Source organism: Myotis nattereri (genome assembly GCF_964212035.1).
Source record: "Myotis nattereri genome assembly, chromosome: 15".
NCBI lineage: Eukaryota > Metazoa > Chordata > Mammalia > Chiroptera > Vespertilionidae > Myotis > Myotis nattereri.
In genome coordinates this window covers 53,891,181-53,916,967 of record NC_138090.1, presented here as the reverse complement: position 1 = coordinate 53,916,967, position 25,787 = coordinate 53,891,181, and the positions used below count along the sequence as shown (strand labels likewise).

The 25,787-nt window shown below is 45.1% G+C and overlaps 1 protein-coding gene across 1 annotated transcript; it reads left to right on the top strand.

Annotated features, from left to right (window-relative positions):
- Window positions 1-8,932: 8,932 nt before the first annotated feature.
- On the top strand, window positions 8,933-24,917 carry LOC308530687 (uncharacterized protein; the record flags this gene model as incomplete). The annotated part of the gene is made up of 7 exons (XM_081107380.1): window positions 8,933-9,378; window positions 11,323-11,449; window positions 14,417-14,490; window positions 16,093-17,395; window positions 22,827-22,892; window positions 23,778-23,962; window positions 24,798-24,917. The coding sequence occupies exons 1-7, from the start codon at window positions 9,364-9,366 to the stop codon at window positions 24,915-24,917; spliced, it is 1,890 nt and encodes a 629-aa protein (XP_080963506.1). The 5' UTR covers window positions 8,933-9,363.
- Between the last annotated feature and the right edge of the window lie 870 nt (window positions 24,918-25,787).

Below are 25,787 nucleotides of genomic sequence, written 5' to 3'. Positions count from 1 at the left end.
TAGAAACATCGATGAGAGAGAAACATTGATCAGCTGCCTCCTGCACACCCCCACTGGGTATGTGCCTGCAACCCAGGTACATGCCCTTGACCGGAATCGCACCTGGGACCCTTCAGTCCGCAGGACGACGCTCTATCCACTGAGCCAAACCGGTTAGGGCGATTCCTCCTATCTTAATAGACATCAGAGAGTTCATACAGGAGAGAAGCCTTATACGTGTAGAGAATGTGGCAAAACCTTTAGCCATTATTCATCCCTTACTTATCATCAGAGAGTTCATTCTGGAGAGAAGCTTTATAAATGTTGAGAATGTAGCACATCCTTTATCAGCTATGCACGTCTTACTTATCATCAGAGAGTTCATTCTGGAGAGAAGCCTTATAAATGTCGAGAATATGGCAAAGCCTTTAGCCAGTCCTCATCTGTTATTTTTCATCAGAGAGTTCACAGGGAGTAACCTTATAAATGTAGAGAATGTAACAGCCATTTATCAATGTTCATGCCTTATGTTACAGCAGAGAGTTCAAACTTCATAGAAGTCTTACAGGTGTGAGGAGGTTTGTAAGTCTTTGACCAGCTGTGAGAACTTACTGAACATCACAGAATTCATACTGGAAAGAAGCCTTATGAATGTAAAAAATGTAAAAAGCCTTTAATACCCATTCAGTATTACTGTACTTGGAGACTTCATAACAAAAAGATGTCTTACAAATGTAGAGAATGGGTTGGAGCCTTTACCCAAAGCTCAAAATTTACTGAACATCAGAGATTATTTATTGAATGAAAGTCTTAGACTGTAAAAAAAAAAAAAAAAAGTGAGAAAGCCCTTAACCTGTGGTCAAACTGAACATTTTAGGCATCATTCTAAAGAGAAAGAGCAATAATATAAAGTATATGGCCAAAGATTGTATATGTCATACTACATCTCATGATTATTACTGGATAGAAACCCAGCAGATATAAAGAATGTGACGAAGCTTCCTCAGTATGCAAACCTTACTTGAATTCATACCGGGGAGAAACAATACAAATGTAAACAATGTCCTAAAGTTTTCAGTCAGCATCCGTAGCTTATTCCTCACATTGGAAGTCATTCTAGAGGGAAACATTAAATCTGTAGAATGTGGGAAATCATATAGTTGGACCTCCAGTCTCAGTCTGTATTAGGGAATGTAATTGGGTAATTCTACATTCATGATATAGGAGGGAGAACTTTTGTTCAAAATGTACAGTTTACAAATTTTTAAGGAATTTGTGCCTTAAAGTGATTTTAAAGATGTAAAAACTTGATCAATGTATGCAATTGATTTTGAGTTTTATTTTTTTTTAATATATTTTATTGATTTTTTACAGAGAGGAAGGGAGAGAGATAGAGAGTTAGAAACATCGATGAGAGAGAATCATCGATCAGCTGCCTCCTGCACATCTCCTACTGGGGATATGCCCGCAACCCAGGTACATGCCCTTGACCGGAATCGAACCTGGGACCTCTCATTCTGCAGGCAGACGCTCTATCCACTGAGCCAAACCGGTTTCGGCTGATTTTGAGTTTTAAAGTATCACTGAATTCACACTAGATAGGTAGCCATAATGCCTTTCAGCTATTGCCCTAAATCAGAATGTTTATTACATAGTGTCCTCCAAACTTTAAATGTAGTTAGCTAATATTTTGTATGTTTGACCATATCAAAAGAAGTGATGTTTCCATATGTACAGTTTCTTACAGTGTTACCTGTTTTATATTGAAATCAATTGAAGTATTTTGAAAAGGAAATAATGTGATTCTACTCCCATATCACTTGATGCTGTTATATTTTATTCCTGGTGTTTGTGTGTGAAATCATGGGGTTGATTGTTTCAGCCTTAAAGATCTGTGAGCTCTTGAATATTATATGGACCTCACTTGTGTAAACTTTCCCATTCAGTATTGAATACATGGTAAAGCACACTATTTTCTTCTTTTAGAGAACTAGAGGCCCAGTGCACTTGCACAGGTAGGGTCTTTATGGCTGGCAGATGATCAGGGCCGATCAGGTTCCCCCGCCTCCCCGCCTCCCCACCTCCTCTTTCCCTCCTCACCTGTGTCCACTGCCACTGGTCGCCTGCCATGTTCTGTGCCACCCCCTGGCAGTAAGCACATATCATAGCAAGCGATCTGCTGGTCTCCCGGTGGATCTCCCGAGGGGTCAATCTGCATATTAGCCTTTAATAATGTAGGATAACACTATTGAAAGAATCTTTTAAAATACTTCTGTAGGTTTGTAAATGATATCATTAATGTTCCTTCGTTTTCTGTGCCAGTGTACTCAACTGAAAACTTTTTGAGGGCATGTGCGCTTGTAACATTTATGGGACTAGAATTATACTCAGGACAATGCTATGTGTGTAATAGATTTTCCATAATTATGAGGAATATTGCAATAGCAGTGACATTGTTGTACCCAGGATGCCGAATTGGCATGAAATCTGCATGTGGAGAGAGGACACCTTTTCCAGTCTCTACTGCTAGCTGAACTCAGAAAAATTAATTCTATTTCTTTCCTTTCCTATTTCCTCTTCCTCTCTGGGTTTTCACTTTGTCTTCTAGGCTGCCATTCTTTTTGCAGTGCTATGACCACAGCTTGTAAAGCCCTTCCTGTCCCACATCAGCCTTTCAAGCCCTTGAAGCTTCCACTCAGTTGTTGAGAATTTATAATGAAATGACTGACATCAGAATTTGGCGAATATTTTGCTCTATGTTCATAAAGTAGGTAGCCCACTTTTCGGGTTCACATGATAACACCTATAGTTTCTAATATGAATATGAACTTTTGAAATACCACAAATTGGCATCTGTTTACTTTGTAATGATTTTTCTTGTGATTTTCATTGGAATCCTTAGTCATTTTTCATTGTTACCCCATTGACTTCTTTAGTGGGATGGAATTAACCCATGTTAAACGGGTTTCATTCTCACTTGCTTTTATATATATATAATTGATTTTACAGAGGAAGGGAGAGGGGGAGAGAGAAACATCAATGATGGGAGAGAATCTATTCTCACTTTCTTGAATGTTAGCCTAATGTTGGTCATTCTTTCTAGAGAATCTCCAGAGACCGTGGCAGCTTTGCAGTTGAAACCTTTTATTATTTTTGGATGCAAAGTTATTTTGTTTATTCATGGCCTGAGCAGAGGTATGTCCATTGGCATTAGTTGTCCCTGGAGTGTTTTCCAAGCTATCACTGCAAGTTCCAGGTACAGCAGGTAAGCAGAGATTGGAAAGAAAGCTCCACATTTATTCTTTAGTGTCCAGTCCTGTATTTGTACAAGGTGATAAATATCAGTTCCTATGCATGTACCGCCAAAAGGACTAACAAAATCTTTACAGAAGCAAGATGTTTAATACTCTTCTACTTTGTGACCTGCCCATCGCACATTCATTTGTATATGTATCTCCTGATATTTTGTGATTGGGACTCATCTTGACCGGGGGCTTTATGAATTTGTTCTCTTACAGGACGTACTATGGGATCCAGATCATTCAAAGAATTCAGTCCCATCTAGGCAATAGTTCCATATTCTGTTACTGTGGTGAGGAATGTTCAGGAGGTGTATTGATACAAAATACACGTAAGATCTTCTTGTTTTCCCTTGACCGTTAGGAAAATAGATGAAGCAGTGTTGGGGGCCAGGTGTAAGCTGGCAAGGTCCTTGCACCTGATGGGGCTAGCTAGGCTGGGACCCTTACCCACACAGTTTTCCCAGACTTGTTTGGATGGTGGTTATCAGTAGGATATGAGCAACCTTTGTAGAATGAGAACAGCCTTTCATGGCTTACCAAGAAGTCTGTAACTATTTACTGAGATATGCTGTACTGAGAACTTGTCCTTCTGCTGTGTCTCTCCCTTAGAGATTAAGAGGTACAAAGAATACATTCCTCTGGACAGACCTCCTATTCAGTGTGTTGTGTATAAATAGGATTGTATAGCTAATAAACTCGCTTCAGTTCCTCCAGAGCTGGAGTCCTCCCGACCCCCCTTTCCTGTCTTTCTTTCTTTTCTCAATTCCCACCTCCTTGCCTCAGCCCGGCTCAACCTCTCAGGCTGGCCCTGACAAAGCAGACATTGTCCCTTGGGTTAGAGGGCATTCTGTCTTCACTTTGTCCAGAATTTATATTCTACTTTGGGGTGAAAAGCTCTAAATCAGAGATTTCCTTTTTTTTTTAATCTCATGGCACACATGAACTAATTACTGAAATTCAGTGGTCCACAAAATATATATTTTGCCCAACCTACAAAAAAGTACGGTTTTGATTCATGCACACCAAACATCTATTACTGTGTTGGCTGTTATCACTTATTTTATTCAACAATCTACGGGTTATGTATCTGTGCTATTGACTAAATAGCCAAGTGTTGCTTTTTCAAAAAAATCTCTGGCAGCACACAAGTTTGCCTGTGTGACACTCCGGTTGATAATCACAGCTTTACATATGAAATTCATCTTTTCTACTGTGTCATTTAAGACCACATTTTCCTTATTGATTTGTCTGAGCGATCTATCCATTGATGTTAATGGGAAGTTAAAGTTCCCTACAATGATTGTACTAATTAACTTGAAAATGCCAATAACTAGACCCGGGGGGGGGGGGGGGGCGGACGGTAGCGGGAGGAGAGAAGTGTAGCCGATCTCAGCGCCAAGCCTGGGTCCCTCTCCACAAAAAAGAAAAGAAATTTTTTTTAAAAAAGAAAGAAAATGCCAATAACTATTTATCCATCAATATTCACTCACAATATAAATGGGTAACTGAATGGATAAGAGAACAAGACACTTAACATATGCTGTCTACATGAGCCCAACTTCATATTAAAAGACACATCATGAAAGTAAAGGGTTGGGCCGTAACTGGTTTGGCTCAGTAAATAGAGCGTCGGCCTGTGGACTGAAAGGTCCAAGGTTCGATTCCAGTCAAGGGCATGTACCTTGGTTGCGGGCACATCCCCAGCAGGAGGTGTGCAGGAGGCAGCTGATCCATGTTTCTCACTGATGTTTCTAACTCTATCCCTCTCCCTTCTCTGTAAAAAAATCAATAGAATATATTTTAAAAAAGACAAAAAAAAGAATGTTACCAGATTGTGGAGATCCTGGGAAAGACCTCCCTGGGACACCTGCAGCTGAAGGGCAGACCAGCCAGTAGCTCCAAGCACAGCCTCTGGGAGCTGGGAAACTTCTGTGTGAATTCCCCAGTTCCCTCCTGTTTATTCCCACCTCCAGGAGCCAGCTCCAGAGACATGGTGAGACTTTAGGAAATTGCATTGCATTCTCTCACCAAGGCCTGAGACCAGAGTGTTGGTGTCAGCCCGGAGGGGGTGACTAGGTTTCCTTTAGGGTACAAGTATGTGCTATGCAGTGGTTCTCAACCTTCCTAATGCCGAGACCCTTTAATACATTTCCTCATGGTGTGGTGACCCCCAATTTCATTGTTACAAATTGTACATAATTAAAGCGTAGTGATTAATCACAAAAACAATATGTAATTATATGTGTGTTTTCCGATGGTCTTAGGCGACCCCTGTGAAAGGGTCCTTCGACCTCCAAAGGGGTCGCGACCCAGAGGTTGAGAACCAATGCTAGGGACAGGGTGCAGTGCAGGTGTGTCAGTCAAGAGGTGGGGAGGCAGGATTTGGTCAAGGGAGTCCAGGGAGGATTTTTCTTTTTCTTTTTTTTCAGGGAGGATATTTCAACAGTGGGTTAGTGGGCAAACTTTTTGAGTCGAGGGCCACAATGGGTTCTTAAACTGGACCAGAGGGCCGGAACAAAAGCATGGATGGAGTGTTTGTGTGAACTAATATAAATTCAAAGTAAACATCATTACATAAAAGGGTACGGTCTTTTTTTTTTTTTTTTTTTTTTTATTCATTTCAAACGGGATCCGGCCCGCGGGCCCTAGTTTACCCAGGGCTGGTTAGGGGGCGGCCACTTCCTATGTAGCCTCTGGGGGTGTGGGCTCTCAGGACCCAGCTGGGCAAACAAAGTCTAGGCTGCCCCTAGCGCCTGCCCCTCCCTCCCTCTGACCCTACACAGGCGGGGCCACGTGGCTGGCTCCACCCCCAAACCCCATTCCCCACGCCCCTCCCTGCAGCGGAGCCGCTCAGCTCAGGTCCCGGCTCCGCCCGCCCCGCGGGGAGGCGCACGCGCAGTTCCTTGCAGACGCGGAACCGGCTGTGGAGGGGGAGGTGGCGGTTCCCCCTGAGGAGGGTGTTTGTCTTTAAAGCTGACGCTCCGTCCCCCTCCCCGCAGGGAAGGCCGAGGGCGCTGCCGGCGCTGAAGTCCCTGTTGGGGTCCCCGCCCCGGAGCCTCTCTCAGCGGTGAGTCCGCGTCCCGGGAGGCTGCGCGGTGCGGGCGCCACGTTCCTTTGGGAGGAAACGGAGGCCCCGGCCCGGGGTCTCTCCGCCTGTGGCTGTGGCCACCGCCTGCCGCGCGGTTTTCCCGCTGAAAACCGTTCCCGGGGCCGCCGGTGCTCCCCGCGGGGCTGAGAGTCTGGGTCAGGGGGTTCCCGCCCTCTGCGCCCCTCCCCCCGCCCGGCGCTTCCCGCCCGAAGAGCCCGGATGGCTCCCGGCCTGGGGGTCTGCACCCCCCTCCTAGGCCCGCCCCCATTTAATAAGGGGTCTGCCTGCCCGGGGAGCACAGTGTCCATGGGGGGGCTCACGGGGAAGGACGCGGTGTCCCCTGAAGAGGTGACCTGCCCGCAGGGAGGCGCTTTGTGGGCGCGGTGACTGCGGGGGGCGGGGGGCGGGGGCCCAGGCCGGGGGGTCAGGAGAGGGAGTGAGAGACAGACACGTGGGCGGGAGGAAGGGCAGCGAGGGGTCCACAGAGAGGGGCCCATAGGGGTGTGGGGGGGGACTGGACGGCGACGGTAGGAGTGAGGGGGTCACTCGGGAAAGTGGCCTGAGGAGGAAGGAAGTGGAGACACAGGGAGGAGGGGGAGCCCAGAGAGAGGAAGGGGGGCTGAGAGGGAGCGGGTCCTGGGGAGCAGAAGTGGGGGCCCACAGGAGGAGGCACTTGAGACAGAGACACGGGTTCAGAAGAGAAGAGTTGGGGAGCGAGTGCAGGGACAGAAAGGGGGGCTCAGGGATGAGGGAGCAGAGGGAGCAGCCCTGAGTTCGCAGCTGTGGGAGCGGACAGAGGGGAACAGGCAGCAGAGGGGCCGCGGGCGTGGGGAGGGGAAGACGCAGACGCGTGTGGAGATGGAGCCTCAGAGACCAGGAGACAGAGCCCCTGAAGGGAAGTAGGTTTCAGGAGTTTCATGGTCCAGGTGTAGGACAGACAGAGAGAAAAGGGGAGAGAGAGCAGGGGAGAGGGGGACACAGGAAAGGACCACAGTGGAGGGAAAGGGAGCAGGAGACAGACAGATCCACAGACAGAAATACATGTAGTGGGAGGAGGGGATCCCTGATCTGGGTGAGGGGTGAGCTAATGGGATTTTCATGATTTAGTTTTGAAATATATCAACTTGTGGAGTACGTGTCTATATACAGTGGGGCCCTGACTTACCAGTGTCCTGACTAATGAGTTTTTCAAGATACAAGCCCACTGTCGGCCGATTTTTTGCTTTGAGTGGCGAGCTAAAATTCGGGTTACAAGCCAGCTTCAGATACCCCACCACTGGTTGGCACAGTGAACGCCACAACATCAGCCCAGCATCACGTGTCTCACGCGCTCACATTAAGGTTTGACATGCGAGTAATTTGAGTTACGAGCTCCGTCACAGAACGAATTAAACTCATAAGTCAAGGCTCCACTGTATGTATGTGTATGTCTGTGCATATATATATATATGTTATATATATATAGAAATATAGTTTTTAAAATATATTTTTATTGATTTCCTAGAGGCAAGGAGACGGAAAGAGAGACTAAAAAGTCAATGACTAGTGACAATCATTGGTCATCTGCCTCCTGCCCACCCCTAACTGGGGATCTAATATGCAACCTGGCTATATGCCCTGACTAGGAATCTAACTATGACCTCCTGGTCCATAGGTCCAAGCTCCACCACTGAGTCATGCTGCCTTGGTGTGCCTATATATTGAATTTAACAACTGAGTTGTTTCAGTTTTACAGATTTGAATGAGAATGACAAATCTCCAGTTTATAAAGCTTGGGAGTCCTATAAAGTAAAGTGGTGATATGCAAATTGAGTGTCATGCCCTCACAAGATGGTTGCCCCCATGTCATCACAAGATGGCTGGCAGGGAAGGGCAAGTGGGGTTTACGGTCCTGCAGTGGAGGGAAGTTAGGGTCCACTGGGCTGATAGGGGAGGAAAGTTGGGGGCGACCTGGTTGGCAGGGGAACACTAGGCATCCATCATGCTGGCAGAGGAGTGGTTAGGGGAGATCAGGCAGGCAGGTAGGCAAGCTGTTGGAAGGAAGCAGTCCAGATTGTGAGAGGGATGTCCGACTGCCGATTTAGACCAAAACCCAGGGATCAGGCCTAAACTGGCCATCGGATATCCCCTGAGGGGTCTCAGATTGAGAGGGTACAATCTGGGCTGAGGGATACCCCCACTCCAGTGCGCTGAGCCTCTAGTTTTATAATAATTAGCTTCCAATTGCAGTCCTTATTCACTCAAAGGGGAGAGACTTGCCCTTTGGTTATGGGTCCCTTGTCGTTTCCTGGGATTGCAAAGACTGGGTGACCTTGCATGTGTCACCATCTGATGCTTTTTCAAGAAATATTAGAAGCCTTAGCTTTGTTGCTGTGGTGTTTTCTATGTGTGTGTGTGTCTTCAATGGATTTACTGTTTCTATGTCTGGCACTTAATTTATTATTTAAAAACATCCTGAGATAAATCCTCTGGGTCTTCTCAGATCCCCTGAGGTGCTTTAAGAAATGCCCTCAGGAGCACTCTCCCCATAGAGTTGGTCAGCTGCTCTGGGTGGGGAATCATTGGTTACTGAGGTGCACCAGGTGATGAAAGGTGAGGACAGGGATTTGCAGGTTTGCAGGATTCCTTCCTGAGATTGAGGAGCAGAGTTTGTTCAGGGGAGGGAAGGGGGTGCTCTGTTTGGTTTGGGGGGTCAGGACAACAGCTCATGTTTTCATTTCTGTAGGAGTTTGTGGATGTCTTTGGGTGGAGAGACACATGAAGGTGGAAAAACACACTTCACAGTGTGGTCTCCATATAGGAGCTCATTGTTCCGGACTGTCTGTGACAATGGCTGGAGGGGGTGGCCTTTTCTGCATTTTAAGGTCCTTCTGACTGTGAATGAGATGAGCTGATTAAGAGGCTGTGCTTCCTTCTTTGAAGGCCCATTCTGTAACTCCTCAACATAGTGTCACCTGAGAAAACAACCCAGACCCCTATCAGGACCAGGACCAAATGGCTGCTTCTCAGGTAAAAGATGTGTCCTATGCCTGAAGTTATGTTTGCTTTTCTCTAACAGCTGTGATTAATTTCTCTACTGCTGATGTTCTTGCCTTTGCAGGTTGTTTTTCTTTCCTTATTTCATTACTTTATTCATCACTAGAGGCCTGATGCATGAAATTCATGCAAGGGATAGAGGGTCCCTTAGCCCGTCCTGTGCCCTCACACATTCTGGGACCCCTCGGGCAATGTCCAAAAACCGGCAGTTGAACATCCGTCTTGTAATCCAGGACGCTGCATGCCTGGTGACCATACTTTTCATCCAGGTGAAAGGCATCTTGCTGTTATATGGGCAGCTACATTTTTTTGGCCTGAGTATAAAAAGTATATAACTTGATCTTTCTGAGGCAGTAGTACCATTTTCCTCATCATTATGAGTAGAAAAACTGAAGCAGAGAGAAGTAATTTGCTTTGTCCCACAGTTATAAGTTATGAGAATCAGGGTTGAGCACAAAATCTGTAAACTAGAGTCCAGGCATGTCATCGCTGCATCATCCAGTTTTTTCAGTGTTAGAATATCCTTTCCGGCTTTAATTTTTAAATCTAAGAGTCTGTTGCCTCAATATAGGGTAGGATCCCTAAGCCTGGCCGGCAATCATGGCTGATCTGTGTGGTGACCGATGAGGCAATTGGACACTCTTGGTACACCCCTCTGTGGGCTTTGTACACAGTCTTTTTATGCTTAAGCCTTGATTATTGTAGGTATCACTGGGAGGAATTGACCTCACGGCCAATTGGCTGTGAGAATCAGCTGTGTCTGCAGTGGGAGAACTTCTGTGCTGGAGACACCCCTATGGGCCAAGACTTGCTTCAGTGGGGCTTTGGTCCTCACTGAGTCTGCCCCCTGAGTGTGTCCTTTATGGTTCCATGGAGCTGCAAACTGGATGGTCCCACTCTGACCTCTGGGTACATTGGGTCCTGGATCTCTAGAGAGGTGCTAATCTAGCCTTTGCCTGAGGCTATCCAGCAAAAACCTCCCTGCAGGGCTTGGGCGGGGCAGGTCCCACTGGATCAACAGGGCCTGGCTAGCAGTTGTGGCTGCTCTCAGTCTTGCCCTCAGAGGCTCTGCTTCTTAGTGTCCAGGTACTCGTTGTAAACCCCTCAGAGAGAAAGCTGCCCTCGATTTCCGACCGATGCCAGACAGTCCTGCTCCCGTATGAGTCTAGGTCCCTAGAGACTCGCCAAGAAGTAGAGCTCAGAGCCTGAGACTCCCTCCCGATTGAAAACAACAATCTCGCCTTTAGCCGCCAGCCCCCTCCCCAAGCACCTCCGCACCTCAGTATTTTACTTCTGTACTGCGCCTCCTCTGAGTCTTGGTATGCTTTTCTCTTTCCTTCTAGTTGTAGAATTTTTCCATTAAACCATCTTGATTCCATAGTTGTAAAATGTGTGTCTCTGAGCCTAAACTGTTAACCTTATTGCAGCTATTTTTTCCTTTTTCCCCCCCGAAATACATTTTTATTAATTTCAGAGCGGGAGAGGTAGAGAGAGATAGAAACTTCAATGATAAAAGGGAATCATTGATTGGCTGCCTCCTACACACCCCACACTGGGGATTAAGTCCGCATCCTGGTCGTGTGTCCAGATCAGGAATCAAACCAGAGACCTTTTGGTGCATGGGTTAGCAAGGCAAAACTGAGCCACATCAGCTGGATCAGGCAGAATAATCTTGTTCTAAGATTACTCATAGTAAATTTCCTGAAACATTAATCTGTACCATGGATTGGTGGGCATGTGTCATCCTCATGTGTCAGTGTTAGAAAACACATCAGAGAATGTTACTGGTCAAAGTGATCTATTAAATAATTCAGGATCCTCCCCTAGGTCCAAACCTCTTCTCCTGACACTGTTTTCATGTTGGGTGACATTATCATCTCTTCTGGTGTCCTCTTGGTAAATGTGTTTTTCTTTCAGGAACCATTGACCTTTAGGGATGTGGCCATAGATTTCTCTCAGGAGGAGTGGGAATGCCTGGACCCAGCTCAGCAGAAATTGTACATGGATGTGATGTCAGAGAACTATAGCAACTTGGCCTCCCTGGGTAAGGATGACTCTTTCCCAAGTTCCTACTCCACCCGCAGTGTTTGCTTTCCTTTATTATTCTAATATCTCTAGGAGCTTTTGCTTTCTGTGTTAGATTCTAGCTCTCAGGGAACAAATTGGGCCCTAGCTGGTTTGGTTCAGTGGATAGAGCGCCTGCCTGCAGATTGAGAGGTCCCAGGTTCCATTCTGTTCAAGGGCAAATATGAGGATGCGGGCTTGCTCCCCAGTAGGGGGTGTGCAGGAGGCAGCCGATCAATGATTCTCTCTCATCATTGATGTTTCTATCTGTCCCTCTCCCTTCTTCTCTGAAAGTAATAAAAATATATATTTTTTAAAAGGGCAACAAGTCGGGGGTTCTTGCGATAGAAAAGAAACGCTTTGTGATGTATGTGAATTAGGAACTCAGTGTTTGTACACTTTCCATGTTATATACACTAATTAAGATACTATCAGAAAATAGGATTCCTCTGGTTTAGGGTTCTCTGCGCTTCCTGGACTTGTAAGTCTATTTCTTTCATCAGGTAGGAGAACTTTTCTGTCATTATTTCTTCAAATAGGTTTTCAATATCTTGCTCTCTCTCTTCTTCTGGCACCCCCATAATTCAGATGTTAGTGCACTTGAAGTTGTCCCAGAGGCTCCTTACACTATCTTCATATTTTTGGATTCTTTTTTCATGTTGCTTTTCCGTTTGGGTGTTTTTTGCTTCTTCATATTTCAAATCTTTGATTTGATTCTTGGGATCCTCTAGTGTGCTGTTGAACCTCTGTATATTATTCTTTATTTCAGTCAGTGTATGCTTAATTTCTGATTGGTCCTTTTTCATATCCTCGAGGGTCTCACTAAATTTGTCAGGGGTTTCTACAAGATTCTTGAGTAGCCTTATAACCATGGTTTTGAACTCTATATCCAGTAGTTTGCTTTCTTCCATTTCTTTCATTTGTGATTTGTTTCTTTGTTTCCGCATTTTGGCTGCTTCCCTGTGTTTGTTTCTATGTACTGGGTAGCTGCTAAGTCTCCTTGAGTTGATAGAGTGGCCTTGTGTGGTAAGTGTCTTATAGGGCCAGTGGCTGAGCCTCCCCAGTCACCTGAGGTGGACGCTCTTGGTGCACCCCTTTGTGGGCTGTGTGCGCAGTCCTGTTATAGTTAACCCTTGATTGCTGTTGGTATCACTGGGAGGAGTTGACCTTTAGCCCAACTGGCTGTGATGACCTGCTGTGTCTACACTGGAAGATCTGTTGTGCAGGATATACCCTTATGGGGCTGGACTTGTTTCAGTGTGGCTTTGATGCTCACTGAGTCTGTCCTTTGAGTATTTCTCTTATGGATGTGAAGAGTTGTAATCCGGTATGGTCTCATTCTGACCACTGGGTACACTGGCTCTTCGATGTCCAAGGAGGTGTACGTTCAGCCACTGTCTGGGGCCGCGCAGCAGGAGCTACAGAGGCATCTGAGCCATGCTCCTCGGAATATTCCTTTTATTTTCTAAAGTTTCACAAGAGAATTCAAGGTGATAAGTGTTTCTTTATTAGAACACCACAGATTTTTAATTTTCTCTATATTTCTTCTTGTTCAAGGAATTTTTATATTTTCTTTTTTAAAAATATAATTTATTGATTTTTTACAGACAGTAAGGGAGAGGGATAGAGTGTTAGAAACATCGATGAGAGAGAAACATCGATCAGCTGCCTCCTGCACACCTCCCACCGGGGAGGTGCCCACAACCAAGATACATGCCCTTCACTGGAATCGAACTTGAGACCTTTCAGTCCACAGGCTGACGGTCTATCCACTGAGCCAAACCGGTTAGGGCAATTTTTATATTTTCATCTCTTGTGTAGTATTTTTAAATTACCTCCAGGAGTATATTTCTTAAGGATTATTTATAGGGTAGATGTAATAATGAGAAGATCTAATAATGAAATAGTTTTGGAGCTGGAAAAGATTTTTCCTCTCCGTTGTTGATCTGTTTTGTCAGTATTCTTGTTCGGTGGCTTTTGTTCATTTAATGCTTCAGTGTTCTACTTCGTGCCTTTTTTAGCCTCCAATAGTTTTCTGCTAAGAAATCCCCTAATGATCATAGGGGACCTGTTTTATCCTTGAAAAGTTATATTTTTGTATGCTTTTTGAATTGTATTCTGTGATTTATGATATTGTCATTGTGTTTTTTTTATCTGTTCTCTCGTTCATATTGTTCTACTTAGAATTCATTGAACTGCTTGCATTTGTATTTCACTTTCTCCAATTGTCAGGATCTTAAATGATTAACTTTTTATATAAGCTATCTAATCCTTTTCACGATCCTGTCTTTTTGGTGTCCTCGTGGAGGTCAACTTGTCAGTGTCTTAGGAGTTCCTTAAATTCTCTTCATATTTCTACATGTTTGTTGGTTTTTCTTAAATATGTACAAGTTCTTTGATTATTTTATTTTTTAAATATATCCTTATTGATTTCAGAGAGGAAGAGAGAGAGAGAGAGAGAGTGAGTGAGAGAGAGAGAGAGAGAGAGAGAGAGAGAGAGAGAGAAATTTCAATGAAAAGAGAGAATCATCGATCACCTGCCTCCGGCATGATCGGGTATCGAGCCTTCAACTCAGGCCTGTTCCCTGCCGTGGAACCAAAGTGTGACCACCTGGTTCATAGATGGAAACTCAACCAGTGAGCCACCGCTTTCAGGCAAATTCTTATGTTCTAAGTTCTTTATGATCCCTCATGTTTCTCTCTCCAGCAAAGAAACTGGGCATTGTGAGTGTTTTTGTAATATTGCCATAGTGTGCCAGGAGGTTTAAGGAACTCTTTGTCCCTCTTTGATGTGAGTTTTCCTCATTGAACCTATCTTTAGCTTTGATTGAATTCATTTAATGCTCTTCAAGTACACCAAAATGTCATTTGGTCAATACGTGCAGTTAACTTCAAAATGCACTCTCCTGTTTGTGGAAACTTAAGAATTTGTGTGCTTTTTTTACAGCTATGTCATCTAAAGATAACCAGGCCCTTATGCCAAAGCCCGGACTACAAGATTTATTTCCTGAAATAATACTGGTGAGATGCAAAAGGTGTCACTTTGATAATGTATACTTAAGGAGAGCCTTGGAATTTGAGGAAGAGTGTGATGAGAAGGGAGAATATTAATATAAACAGAACTAATCTGGAACACTTAGTCTAATAACATTATTGTTATCTAAAGAGGTATTATGCATTTGGGATATCTTACACTTTATTTTTATTTATTTATTTATTTATTTTTTCATATACTTTTTTGATTTTTTACAGAGAGGAAAGGAGAGAGATAGAGAGTTAGAAACATTGATGAGCGAGAAACATTGATCAGCTGCCTCCTGCACATCTCCTACTGGGGATGTGCCCGCAACCCAGGTACATGCTCTTGACCAGAATCGAACCTGGGACCTTTCAGTCCGCAGGCCGACGCTCTATCCACTCTGCCAAACCGGTTTGGCTATCTTACACTTTAAAGTCAGTTATGCCCTGACCAGTTTGGCTCAGTGGATAGAGCGTTGACGTGCGGACTGAAAGGTCCTAGGTTCAGTTTTGGTCAAGGGCATGTACCTTGTTTGCGGCCACATCCCAGTGGGAGGTGTGCAGGATGCAGCTGATGTTTCTCTCTCATCGATATTTCTTTTTTTCTTTTTTTTTTGTTAAATATATTTTATTGATTTTTTACAGAGAGAAAGGGAGAGAGACAGAGAGTTGGAGACATCGATGAGAGAGAAACATTGATCAGCTGTCTCCTGCACATCTCCCACTGGGGATGTGCCCGCAACTCAGGTACATGCCCCTGACCGGAATCGAACCTGGGACCATTCAGTCCGCCGGCCGACGCTCTATCCACTGAGCCAAACCGGTTTCGGCATCTCATCGATATTTCTAACTCTCCTTCTCCCTTCCTCTCTGTAAAAAATCAATAAAATATATATAAAAAAATAATAAATAAAAAAATTAAGTCAGTTACATTGGCAGATCAGTGTGTTTCTGTACGTGAAGATTGAAAACAACTTTTTATTGTTATGCATTCTTGGAAAGGAAATCTGGAAAGGCTAGGAATTTACATATTCTTTAGTGTAAATATTTGTTTGAATTATTTAAAATGTAGGGTAGAAGTAAACATTCATGCAATAATTCCTAAAATGTATAGCTTTATAACTTACCTATTAAAATGTGCTCAACTGGGAAATCTTTTTACGATTTTTTAAATTAAAAATATGTTTTTATTGAATTCAGAGAGTAAGAGAGAGAAAGAGGGAGGGGAAAACAGCAATGATGAGAGAGAATCATTCATTGGCTGCAGCCTGCATGCATCCCACTGTGGACTGATCCTGGAACTGGGCATGTGCTCTCACCTGGAACAGAACCATGACGTACTAGTTCATACATCGAAGCTCAACCACTGAGCCATGCTGGCTGGGCAGTTTGGCAGTCTTTTAAACAGGGATTCATTCTTCTTCCTTTGTCTATTAATGTTTTGTATTTATTTTTTATCTATAATTTCAATAAATTAGGAAAGCGTTTTTTATACAGCCATCTTGGTTTAATAAGTATAACAAAATGGTACTTATGGAATGAGTGTACATGTTTAGAGAAATTATAACTCTCACTAAAGATTTTTCTATCTCCGACTATTACCAGAGTACACATAAAGGAGATTGCACTTGCCAATGGATTGAACATTGGGAAAATTTTAAGCAAGGGTCTTATCTTAATCATCGGACAAGTGAGCTTGCAGAGGACCATTATAAAGGTGGAAAAGTCTTTGAGGAAATGTCCAATCACAAGATACATCAGTTTATTCCTATTGTGGAGAAGACACACAAAGGAAGTAAATGTGTCCAGTCTTTTCAGCAGTCTTCAAATTACAGTGAACAAGAGAATGTTCATACTGGGGAGGAGGCTTACAAATGGAATCCTTGTGGCAGAATCTCCAGTCAAGTATTCAATCTAAATAAAATGAAAAAAATCCATAGTGGAGAAAAACCTTATAAATATAAAGATTCTGGTAAAACATGTAATTGGCTGTCAGGTTGCACTGCAAATCAGAGAATTTATACTGGAGAGAAGACTTCCAAATGTACAGAATGTGGCAATGCCTTCGGTAGATCTTCACACCTTATTACGCATCAGAGAGTTCATACTGGAGAGAAGCCTTATAAATGTTCAGAATGTGGCAAAGCATTCAGTGAGTCCACAAAGTTTAATCAACATCAGAAAGTTGATACTAGAGAGAAGCTTTATAAATGTGGAGAATGTGGCAAAGCCTTTGGCAGCTCTTCACTTCTTACTAAACATCGGAGAGTTCATACTGGAGAGAAGCCTTATAAATGTACAGAATGTGGCAAAGCCTTCAGCCATTCCTCAGCCCTTACTGGTCATCAGAGAGTTCACACTGGAGAGAAGCCTTATAAATGTAAAGAATGTGGCAAAACTTTTGGTAGATCCTCACACCTTATTATGCATCTGAGAGTTCATACTGGAGAGAAGCCTTATAAATGTGCAGAATGTGGCAAAGCATTCAGGGACTCCTCACAGCTTTATCGACATCAGAGAGTTCATACTGGCGAGAAGCCTTATAAATGTACAGAATGTGGCAAAGCATTCAGAGACTCCTCACACCTTAATCGACATCAGAGAGTTCATACTGGAGAGAAGCCTTATAAATGTTCAGAATGTGGCAAAGCCTTCAGGGTCTTCTCACAGCTTGATCAACATCAGAACGTTCATACTGGAGAGAAGCCTTATAAATGTGGAGAATGTGGCAAAGCCTTTGGCAGCTCTTCACTTCTTACTAAACATCGGAGAGTTCATACTGGAGAGAAGCCTTATAAATGTACAGAATGTGGCAAAGCCTTCAGCCATTCCTCAGACCTTACTGGTCATCAGAGAGTTCACATTGGAGAGAAACCTTATAAATGTAAAGAATGTGGCAAAGCCTTTGGTAGATCCTCACACCTTATTATGCATCAGAGAGTTCATACTGGAGAGAAGCCGTATAAATGTACAGAATGTGGCAAAGCATTCCGGGACTCCTCACAGCTTTATCGACATCAGAGAGTTCATACTGGAGAGAAGCCTTATAAATGTACAAAATGTGGCAAAGCATTCAGGGTCTCCTCACAGCTTAATCGACATCAGAAAGTTCATACTGGAGAGAAGCCTTATAAATGTGGAAAATGTGGCAAAGCCTTTAGGCATTCTTCATCCCTCACTTATCATCAGAGAGTTCATACTTGAGAGAAGTCTTACAGATGTGAGGAGTGTTGGAAGTGTTTACCAGGGAGAAGTTAGTGAATATCACAAAATTCGTACTGGGATGAAGCCAAATAAATGTGCAAAATATAAAAATGCCTTTCCGGGCTATTTAGATATTACTGTACATGAGAGGCTTCCTACTAAAGAGAGTCCTTACAAACTTCGGAAATGGGCTGGAGCATTTACCCTCAAAGTTTACCGAGCATCATTGATTTTATAGTGGAGGAAAGCCTATACTGTAGAAAATGTGAGAGAGCCTTTAAGTTGTAGTCAAACTTAGGCAACATTTTAAGCAACATTCTAAAGAAAAACAAGTAATCAGAGTATTTGGCCAAAGATTTAACCATAGGTTTAATCTTGATAGAGAATGATATAATTAGGCCTTATAAATTACGAGGCATATGTCAAAGTGTATGTATCTCATAGAGCATCTGATAATTATTACTGGATAGAAGCCCAGCAGATATAAAGAATTTCTGAAAGCTTATTCAGTATGCAAAACTTAGTTGAAATCAGAATTCATACTGGAGAGAAACAATACAAATGTAAACATAGTCCTGAAATCTTTAATCAGACCATTATAAACTTAGTAACAAAAATAGATACAGAGGCAGAGCTGTCTTGAACAGACTGTCAAACTGCAGCGGGAAGGCCGGGGAGGGGAGGGGTGGGCAGGGGAGGTAAGAGATCAACCCAAGGACTTGTATGCATGCATATAAGCATAACCAAAGGAACTAAGACACTGGGAGTTGTGGAGGCCAGGGGATTGTCAAGGGCGGGGGGAAAAAGGAGACATACGTAATACCCTTTGTTATAATTTAAGCAATAAAACAAACAAAAGAAACATCGATGCGAGAGAACATCGATCAGCTGCCTCCTGCACATCCCCTTCTGGGGATGTACCCACAACCAAGGTCCATGCCCTTGCCTGGATTCTAACCCGGGACCCTTCAGTCCGTAGGCTGACGCTCTATCCACGAAGCCAAAGCGACCAGGGCAAATATCATAGTATCTTTAATGTTGTTTGTCTTATAAAAGAGATTTAAGGTTTTATTCCTTTTATTTTTTAAAAATACAATTTTTATTTTATTTTAGAGAAGAAGGAGATGGGGAGAAAAATAGAAACATCAATGATAAGAGAGAATCATTGATTGACTCCCTCCTGCACACCCCACACTAGGGAAGGAGCTCACAATATAGGTATGTGCCCTGACCTGGAATCAACCTGTGACCTTCTGGTTCACAGATATACCCTTAACTACTGAGCCACTTGGGTCAGACGATTCCTTTTATTTTCTAAAGTTCCACAAGAGAAATAAAAATGATACGTGTTTCTTTAATAGAACACCATAAATTTTATATTTCTGTATATTTTTCCACATACAAGTCATCTTGATATGTCTGTATGTTAGTGTTATGTAGAATTTTTAAATTCTCTTCCAAACTATATTTCTTATGGATTTGTAATAGGGCAGGTCTAATAATGAGAATATCTAATGATGAGAAAGTTTTGGAGCTAAGAAAGTTGTTTCCTCACCCTGACCAGTTTTACTCAGTGGCTAGACTCGGCCTGTGGACTGAGGGCTGTTTTCAGGCTGGCGGGTGACTGAAGCTCCCAACCTCTGCTTTTTTTCCTTTTTCTTTTTTATTCAGGTATTTATTTACCTTCTATGGCTGTCACTGGAATTGAGAGCCGGCTTTAGCTCTGAGGCCGACTCCAGCTTGAGGCCTCTGCTGCTGAAAGCAGGTCATCTGGGCTTTGTTTAGCTTCTATAATTGAAACTCTGTTGCCATCACTGGCACTCCAAGCTCTGAGCCGGCTGCCAGCTGAAAGCAGGAATCTGGGGTTGCTTTAGCTTCTATAATTGTAACATTGTTGCAAATGGAGCTCAGATCTGTGCTGCCGCAGGCCAGGAACTTGGATTCCTCCATCACTGGAGCAAGGAAGCCTCCTGTTTGCTTCAGCTGCCTGGCTGCCGGCCGCCATCCTGGTTGGCAGTCAATTTGCATATCCTGCTGATTAGCCAATGGGAAGCGTTCGGGGGTTAGCCAATGGGAAGCATTCAGGCGTATGGTCAATTTGCATCTTTCTCTTTTATTGGTGTAGATAGGAAATTAATAGTTTAATGGATAACTTAGCTAAGATGATCTCATAGGCATGCTTGTTTACCATTGTCACTTGCTGTACTCCATTGTTACTTGATGTACTCCCAAATAAAAGCCATGCGAGCTTTGGAGGTTTTGCTACATGCCTGAGTGAGCGGTAGCCCTCTGCTTCTCTTAGCTCAATCCTGCTTGCCGAACTCATCTCAGCGTCACCGTTCACCTGCAGACCACCTGCAATAGTTCCATATTTTTCTACTTTCTGACATACCCCTGGAGCATTCCTGTGTATATATGTCTCCTGATATTTTTAACCAGGACCCATCTGGATCAGGAGCTTTATGAATTTGTTCTGTTATAGGACATACTATGGGTTCCAGATCATTCATAGAATTCAATCCCATCTAGACAGTAGTTCCATATTCTGGTACTGTAGTGAGGAATGTTGAGTAGGTGTATTGATATAAAGTACACATTGTGCGATTCACATCCCTCGTGGTTCAGGGTTCAGGATCCAGAGAAGGGCCGTGCGCTAGTGATAGAGACTAGATGATAATAATTTGGAAATATTAGGGGCCAGTCAGAAGCCCAATGCAAGGGGAAGGACTTCCACTGGTGCCTGGCCTTGCCAATCTTTTATTCAATTCTGGATACACACATATATAATATTATATATGTGTGAATAATATTACTCTTTCGGGAATACCGTGATATAAGTTAAAATTGAAAGTGAGTGCAATCATCATGCTATTGAGAAATCTCAATAGTAAATGGGGTCTTTCAAATGGTACCAGATTTATTATCAAAAGATTATGACCAGCCGAAGCCGGTTTGGCTCAGTGGATGGAGCATCGGCCTGCGGACTGAAGGGTCCCGGGTTCGATTCCGGTCAGGGGCGTGTACCTTGGTTGTGGGCACATCCCCAGTGGGGGGCATGCGGGAGGTAGCTGATCGATGTTTCTCTCTCATTGATGTTTCTAGCTCTCTGTCCCTCTCCCTTCCTCTCTGAAAAGGATCAATGAAATATATTTAAAGGGAAAGAGAAGAAAAAAAAGATTATGACCTAACATTATCGAAGCTGAAGTATTAACAGGATCTGAAGAGGGAGAGCCTGTTCTGATTCCAAGAATTAATTTGTCTCCATCTGACACTGACTGGCCTCCCATTTAAATTGATTTGACGATGGTTTCCTGTGATGCCAGCAGTTTTGATGACTTAATAAATCACAAACACAAACTCTAGACAGAGTAGGCATGTTCCTACCTGAACCCGTTTTTGCACATGGTCAGGTATATGCTGCTTTCTCTCGAGTTTGAAGAGCATGTGATGTTACAGTTAAGGTTCTAAGTACTTCATCAGAAGGGAAATTAGTCAAGCACTCTGAAAGTGTTTTCACTCTTAATGTGGTGTACAGGCAGATACTAGAATAAGTTTAATCACTTTATCAGTCATTGTTTGCATCACTGTTGTTTTTATATCATGTTTTTGTTGTTTTCATGTCATGTTTTTGTCGTTTTTATATCATGCCTCTGTTGTTGTTATATCCTTTTGTACTGTTTATTAATAAATTTATATATGATTTTCATATACATTTTACTAATTTCCTTTCAATTCTCACACTTCTTTATAGAGAAAGGGCAAATATCAATATTAAAATATCTGTGCTAATTAATTCCCTTTAAAAATATATTTTATTGATTTTTTACAGAGAGGAAGGGATAGGGATAGAGAGTTAGAAACATCGATGAGAGAGAAACATTGATTAGCTGCCTCCTGCACACTCCCCAGTGGGGATGTGCCTGCAACCAAGGTACATGCCCAAGACCGGAATCGAACCTGGGACCCTTGAGGCTGCAGGCCGATGCTCTATCCACTGAGCCAAGCTAGTTAGAGCAATTAATTCCCTTTTAATATACATGAATTTTGTTCACTGGGATATTCTTAATAATAAAGGGATGAACTTATGAAGGGGATAAAACCCTTGTAAATATTTATGGGTGCAAAGTTGGAGGAACTGAGTAAATAAAGCAAATATTGGTGGACATGAAAGCAGAGATTGATCTTTCCCATCTGGGATCTTTGTATTTTGGTTGGTGATTTGTAGGACTTGGGGAAATAGGGATACTAGATGCTTCAAGATCTGTGAATTAAAATTACTTTTTCTCATCATATAGAGTAGACGGTATTTTCCCTGAATTCCTAGAGTCTTTGAATGCACTGAGCATACATTTTGAGGATGACTAATTTATTTAACCTTTTTCTGTTTTTGTGTTGCTGTCATATCTTAAGCTATTGTAAAATCTGAGGTCATGGAGGTTTAACCCTATGTTTTTATCTAAGAGTTCTTACATTTTGCTCACATATGGCTTCTATGTCTTGGATAAATTATAACCATTTTTATTGCAGTCACCTGCTCAATGAGAGGCTCTAGGTGAACACCAAGGTTTTTTTGTGAGAAGGAGGTGCAGAGAATAACAAATGGTTACTGTTCAAAAATCACATTCATGATGCATTTTAACACTAATTATGTCATTTAAAAGCCCACTTTGAACCTTAGTTTTACCTCTGAACTTTCCATTTGGTTGCCTTCTGCTAACAGAGGGCACCTGGCCCTTTCCTCCCTTCAGAGAAGTAAAATAAACACCTCTGCTCCTGTCTCTTCTCTCCCTTGTGAATCCTTTCACAGCCGCGTCCCCAGCCAAAACCCTGACAATGACGTGGGAAACGCCCCCAGGAAGGGCTGTCCCTGTGGGAGGAGGGGGAGGGACCCGGGGCTGCCCCCTCGCTCCTGCCCCGCCCTCCCTCCCTCTGTCCCTGCACAGGCCTGGCCGCCGGGCTCGGCCCCGCCCCCATCGCGGAGCCGCTCAGCTCAGGCTCTGGCCCCGCCCACCCCGCAGGGAGGCGCATGCGCAGTTCTTTGCAGACGCGGAAGCGGCTGTGGAGGGGGAGGTGGCGGTTCCCCCTGAGGAGGGTGTTTGTCTTTAAAGCTGACGCTCCCGTCCCCCTCCCCGCAGGGAAGGCTGAGGGCGCTGCCGGCGCTGGAGTCCTTGTTGGGGTCCCCGCCCCGGAGCCTCTCAGCGGTGAGTCCGCGTCCCTCCGACGGGAGGGGCTTTGTCGTCCTCCAACCCCTTCAGTCTATCAGACAGGGAACGGAATATGTAGCCTGGGGGGGGCGGGGGGGCGGAGGCGGGGGTTGGGCCGGCAGCCCCAGCTCCTCTCCTGCCCTTGAGGCAGGCTGGGCCCCGGACCTGGGCCCGGATGGCCACTTTTTCATGATTTGCGTCCCTTTCTCAACTAGTGATTTGTATAATTGGAAGAATAAAAATCCCTCCTTTTCTGAGAACCCTCAGGGTCTGACCTCTCTGCTGGAGTCAGTCTTTTTTACCCACCAACCCACGTGGGATGACTGCCAGCAGTTACTGCAGACCCTCTTCACCTCAGAGGAGAGAGAGAGGATGAAGGCGGAGGGAAGGAAATTGGTCCTCGGGCCAGATGGGCAGCCCTCTGGGGATGCAAGGCGGATCCAGGCGCTGTTCCCCAGCTCCAGACCAGATTGGGGAGTGAATGGTCAGAGAGGGAGGGAGGCCTTGGACCAGTACCCCCAGACTCTTATCGCGGGGCATCCGGGCAGCGGCTCGGAAGCCCACTAACCTCTCGGCGGTGACTGAGCCCACCCAAGGGCCGACCGAGAGCCCAGCCGCGTTCCTGGAGAGGTTGTGCGAGGCATATCGGGTCTAGACACCCATAGACCCCGATGCTCCAGAGCAGGGTTCCTCAAACTACGTCCCGCGGGCCACATGCGGCCCGCTGAAAACATTTATCCGGCCCGCTGGGTGTTTTTGCCGCCGCTGCCTGTTGCTTAGCAGCCGACTAGTTTTTTTTAAAAACTATAGTCCGGCCCTCCAACGGTCTGAGGGACAGTGAACTGGCCCCCTGTTTAAAAAGTTTGAGGACCCCTACTCCAGAGAATAGGCGGGCCATTAACGTAGCGTTTGTGTCCCAGTCGGCCCCAGACATTAGAAAAAAGTTGCAGGAGTTAGAAGGCTTTGAGGGGAAGTCAATCTCAGAACTGGTGGAGGTGGCCCAGAAGGTCTTCAATAACCGAGAGGACCCGACGGCTGATCTTAACACCAAAATGGCTCAAATCCTGGTCGCCATGAGCGAGGGAAAGGGCGGAAAGGGAGGCCCTTGGGGAAAGGGGAGAGGCCCACCTCGGGAAAGACTGGGAAAGGATCAATGTGCATTCTGTAAAGGGCATGGACACTGGAAGAATGAGTGTCCGAAGAGGGCCGGGAAGAAGCCACTGCCCATGCTGGTGGAGGAGGTGGATTAGGGGGGTCAGGGCTCTATGGCCCCCCGAGAGGCCTGGGTAACGTTGGCCGTGGGGGGGGGGGGGCGCAACCAGTAGACTTCCTAGTGGACACCGGCGCGACCTTCTCAATCCATAAGGAACCAGTTGGACCAGTCTCCAAAGAACGTGTGCCCATCCAAGGGGCTATCGGAAAGGTCCAGTCCTCCCCTTGGACTAAGGGGCGAATCACCAACCTGGGAACTGGCCAAGTCACCCACTCTTTCCTCGTGATGCCCGACTGCCCTTATCCGCTCCTCGGCCGAGACCTCCTTACGAAACTGAAGGCCACCATCTCCTTTGAGGAAGGGGAGATAAATGTTAGGCTAGGAGGGAAGGGGGTAAGTTTGGGAGTGTTCCTTGTAACCCTGCCCCAGGAGGAAATATACAGGCTGCACGAGGAGCCAAGGGTAACGCCCTGTAGCCTCCTCGAAGCATTGAGGAGGGAGATCCCCCAGGTATGGGCCGAAGATAACCCTCCTGGCCTGGCGTCCCACCGACCCCCCATAGTAGTCCAGCTCACCAACAGCACGACCCCCATCCTGGTCAAGCAGTACCCAAGAGTCAGAAGGCCCAAGGGGGTATAGCCAAGCACATAAGAAGGTTGCGGGAAGCGGGGATTCTTGTTCCCTCTCAGTTGGCTTGGAACACCCCACTGCTGCCTGTGCAGAAGCCCAGCACCGAGGACTTTCGGCCCGTCCAGGACTTGAGGGAGGTCAACAAGCGGGTAGAGACCATTCAACCCTACGTTTCCTAACCCCTACACTCTCCTGAGTCTCCTCCGACCAAGTTACAGGTACTATACAGTCCTAGATCTGAAGGACGCTTTCTTCAGCCTCCCCCTAGCCAAGGGAAGCCAAGCCGTCTTTACTTTTTAATGGACTGACCCCGAGGAAGGCCAGTTGGAGCAACTAACCTGAACTAGGTTGCCACAGGGGTTCAAAAAGTCCCCTACCTTGTTTGATGAGGCTCTGAGCCAGGATCTGGTGGACTTCAGGCAGGCCCACCCCCGGGTCACTCTTCTCCAGTGTGTTGATGACCTCCTCTTGGCAACGGAGAGGGAGGAATGTCTCCAGGCAACCAAGGACCTCCTCTGGACGACCTGGGGTACAGGGTGTCCGCCAAGAAGGCTCAACTCTGCGAGACCAAGGTAACGTATCTGGGGTACAATATTGAGGGTGGACAGAGGATACTATCATCTGCTGGGGTCCAACCCAGCAGGTCCAGGGGTCCCCAAAGGTGTGGACGGAGTCGGCTAAGAAGGAATGACACGGAGACAGCGTTCAGGTGATCAGCAGCCTAGCCAGGATCTCTAGCCAGGATCTCCAGCCAAGTTCTGGTCTGGATCTCCAGCGAAGTTCTGGTTAGGATCTCCAGCCAGGTTCTGTGTCCATGTTCTCTTGCTAGGTTCTCCAGCCAGGTTCTCCAGCCAGGTTCTGTCCAGGTTCTCTAGCCAGGTTCAGTCACCAGGTTCTAGTCAGGTTCTCTTGCCATGTTCTATCCAGGTTCTGTAGCCAGGTTCTCTCACTAGGTTCTGTCTCTGTGTTCTGTGGCCAGTTTCTGTCCAGGATCTTTTGCCATGTTCTCTCCAGCGAAGTTCTGTCTCTAGGTTCTGTGTAGGTTCTGT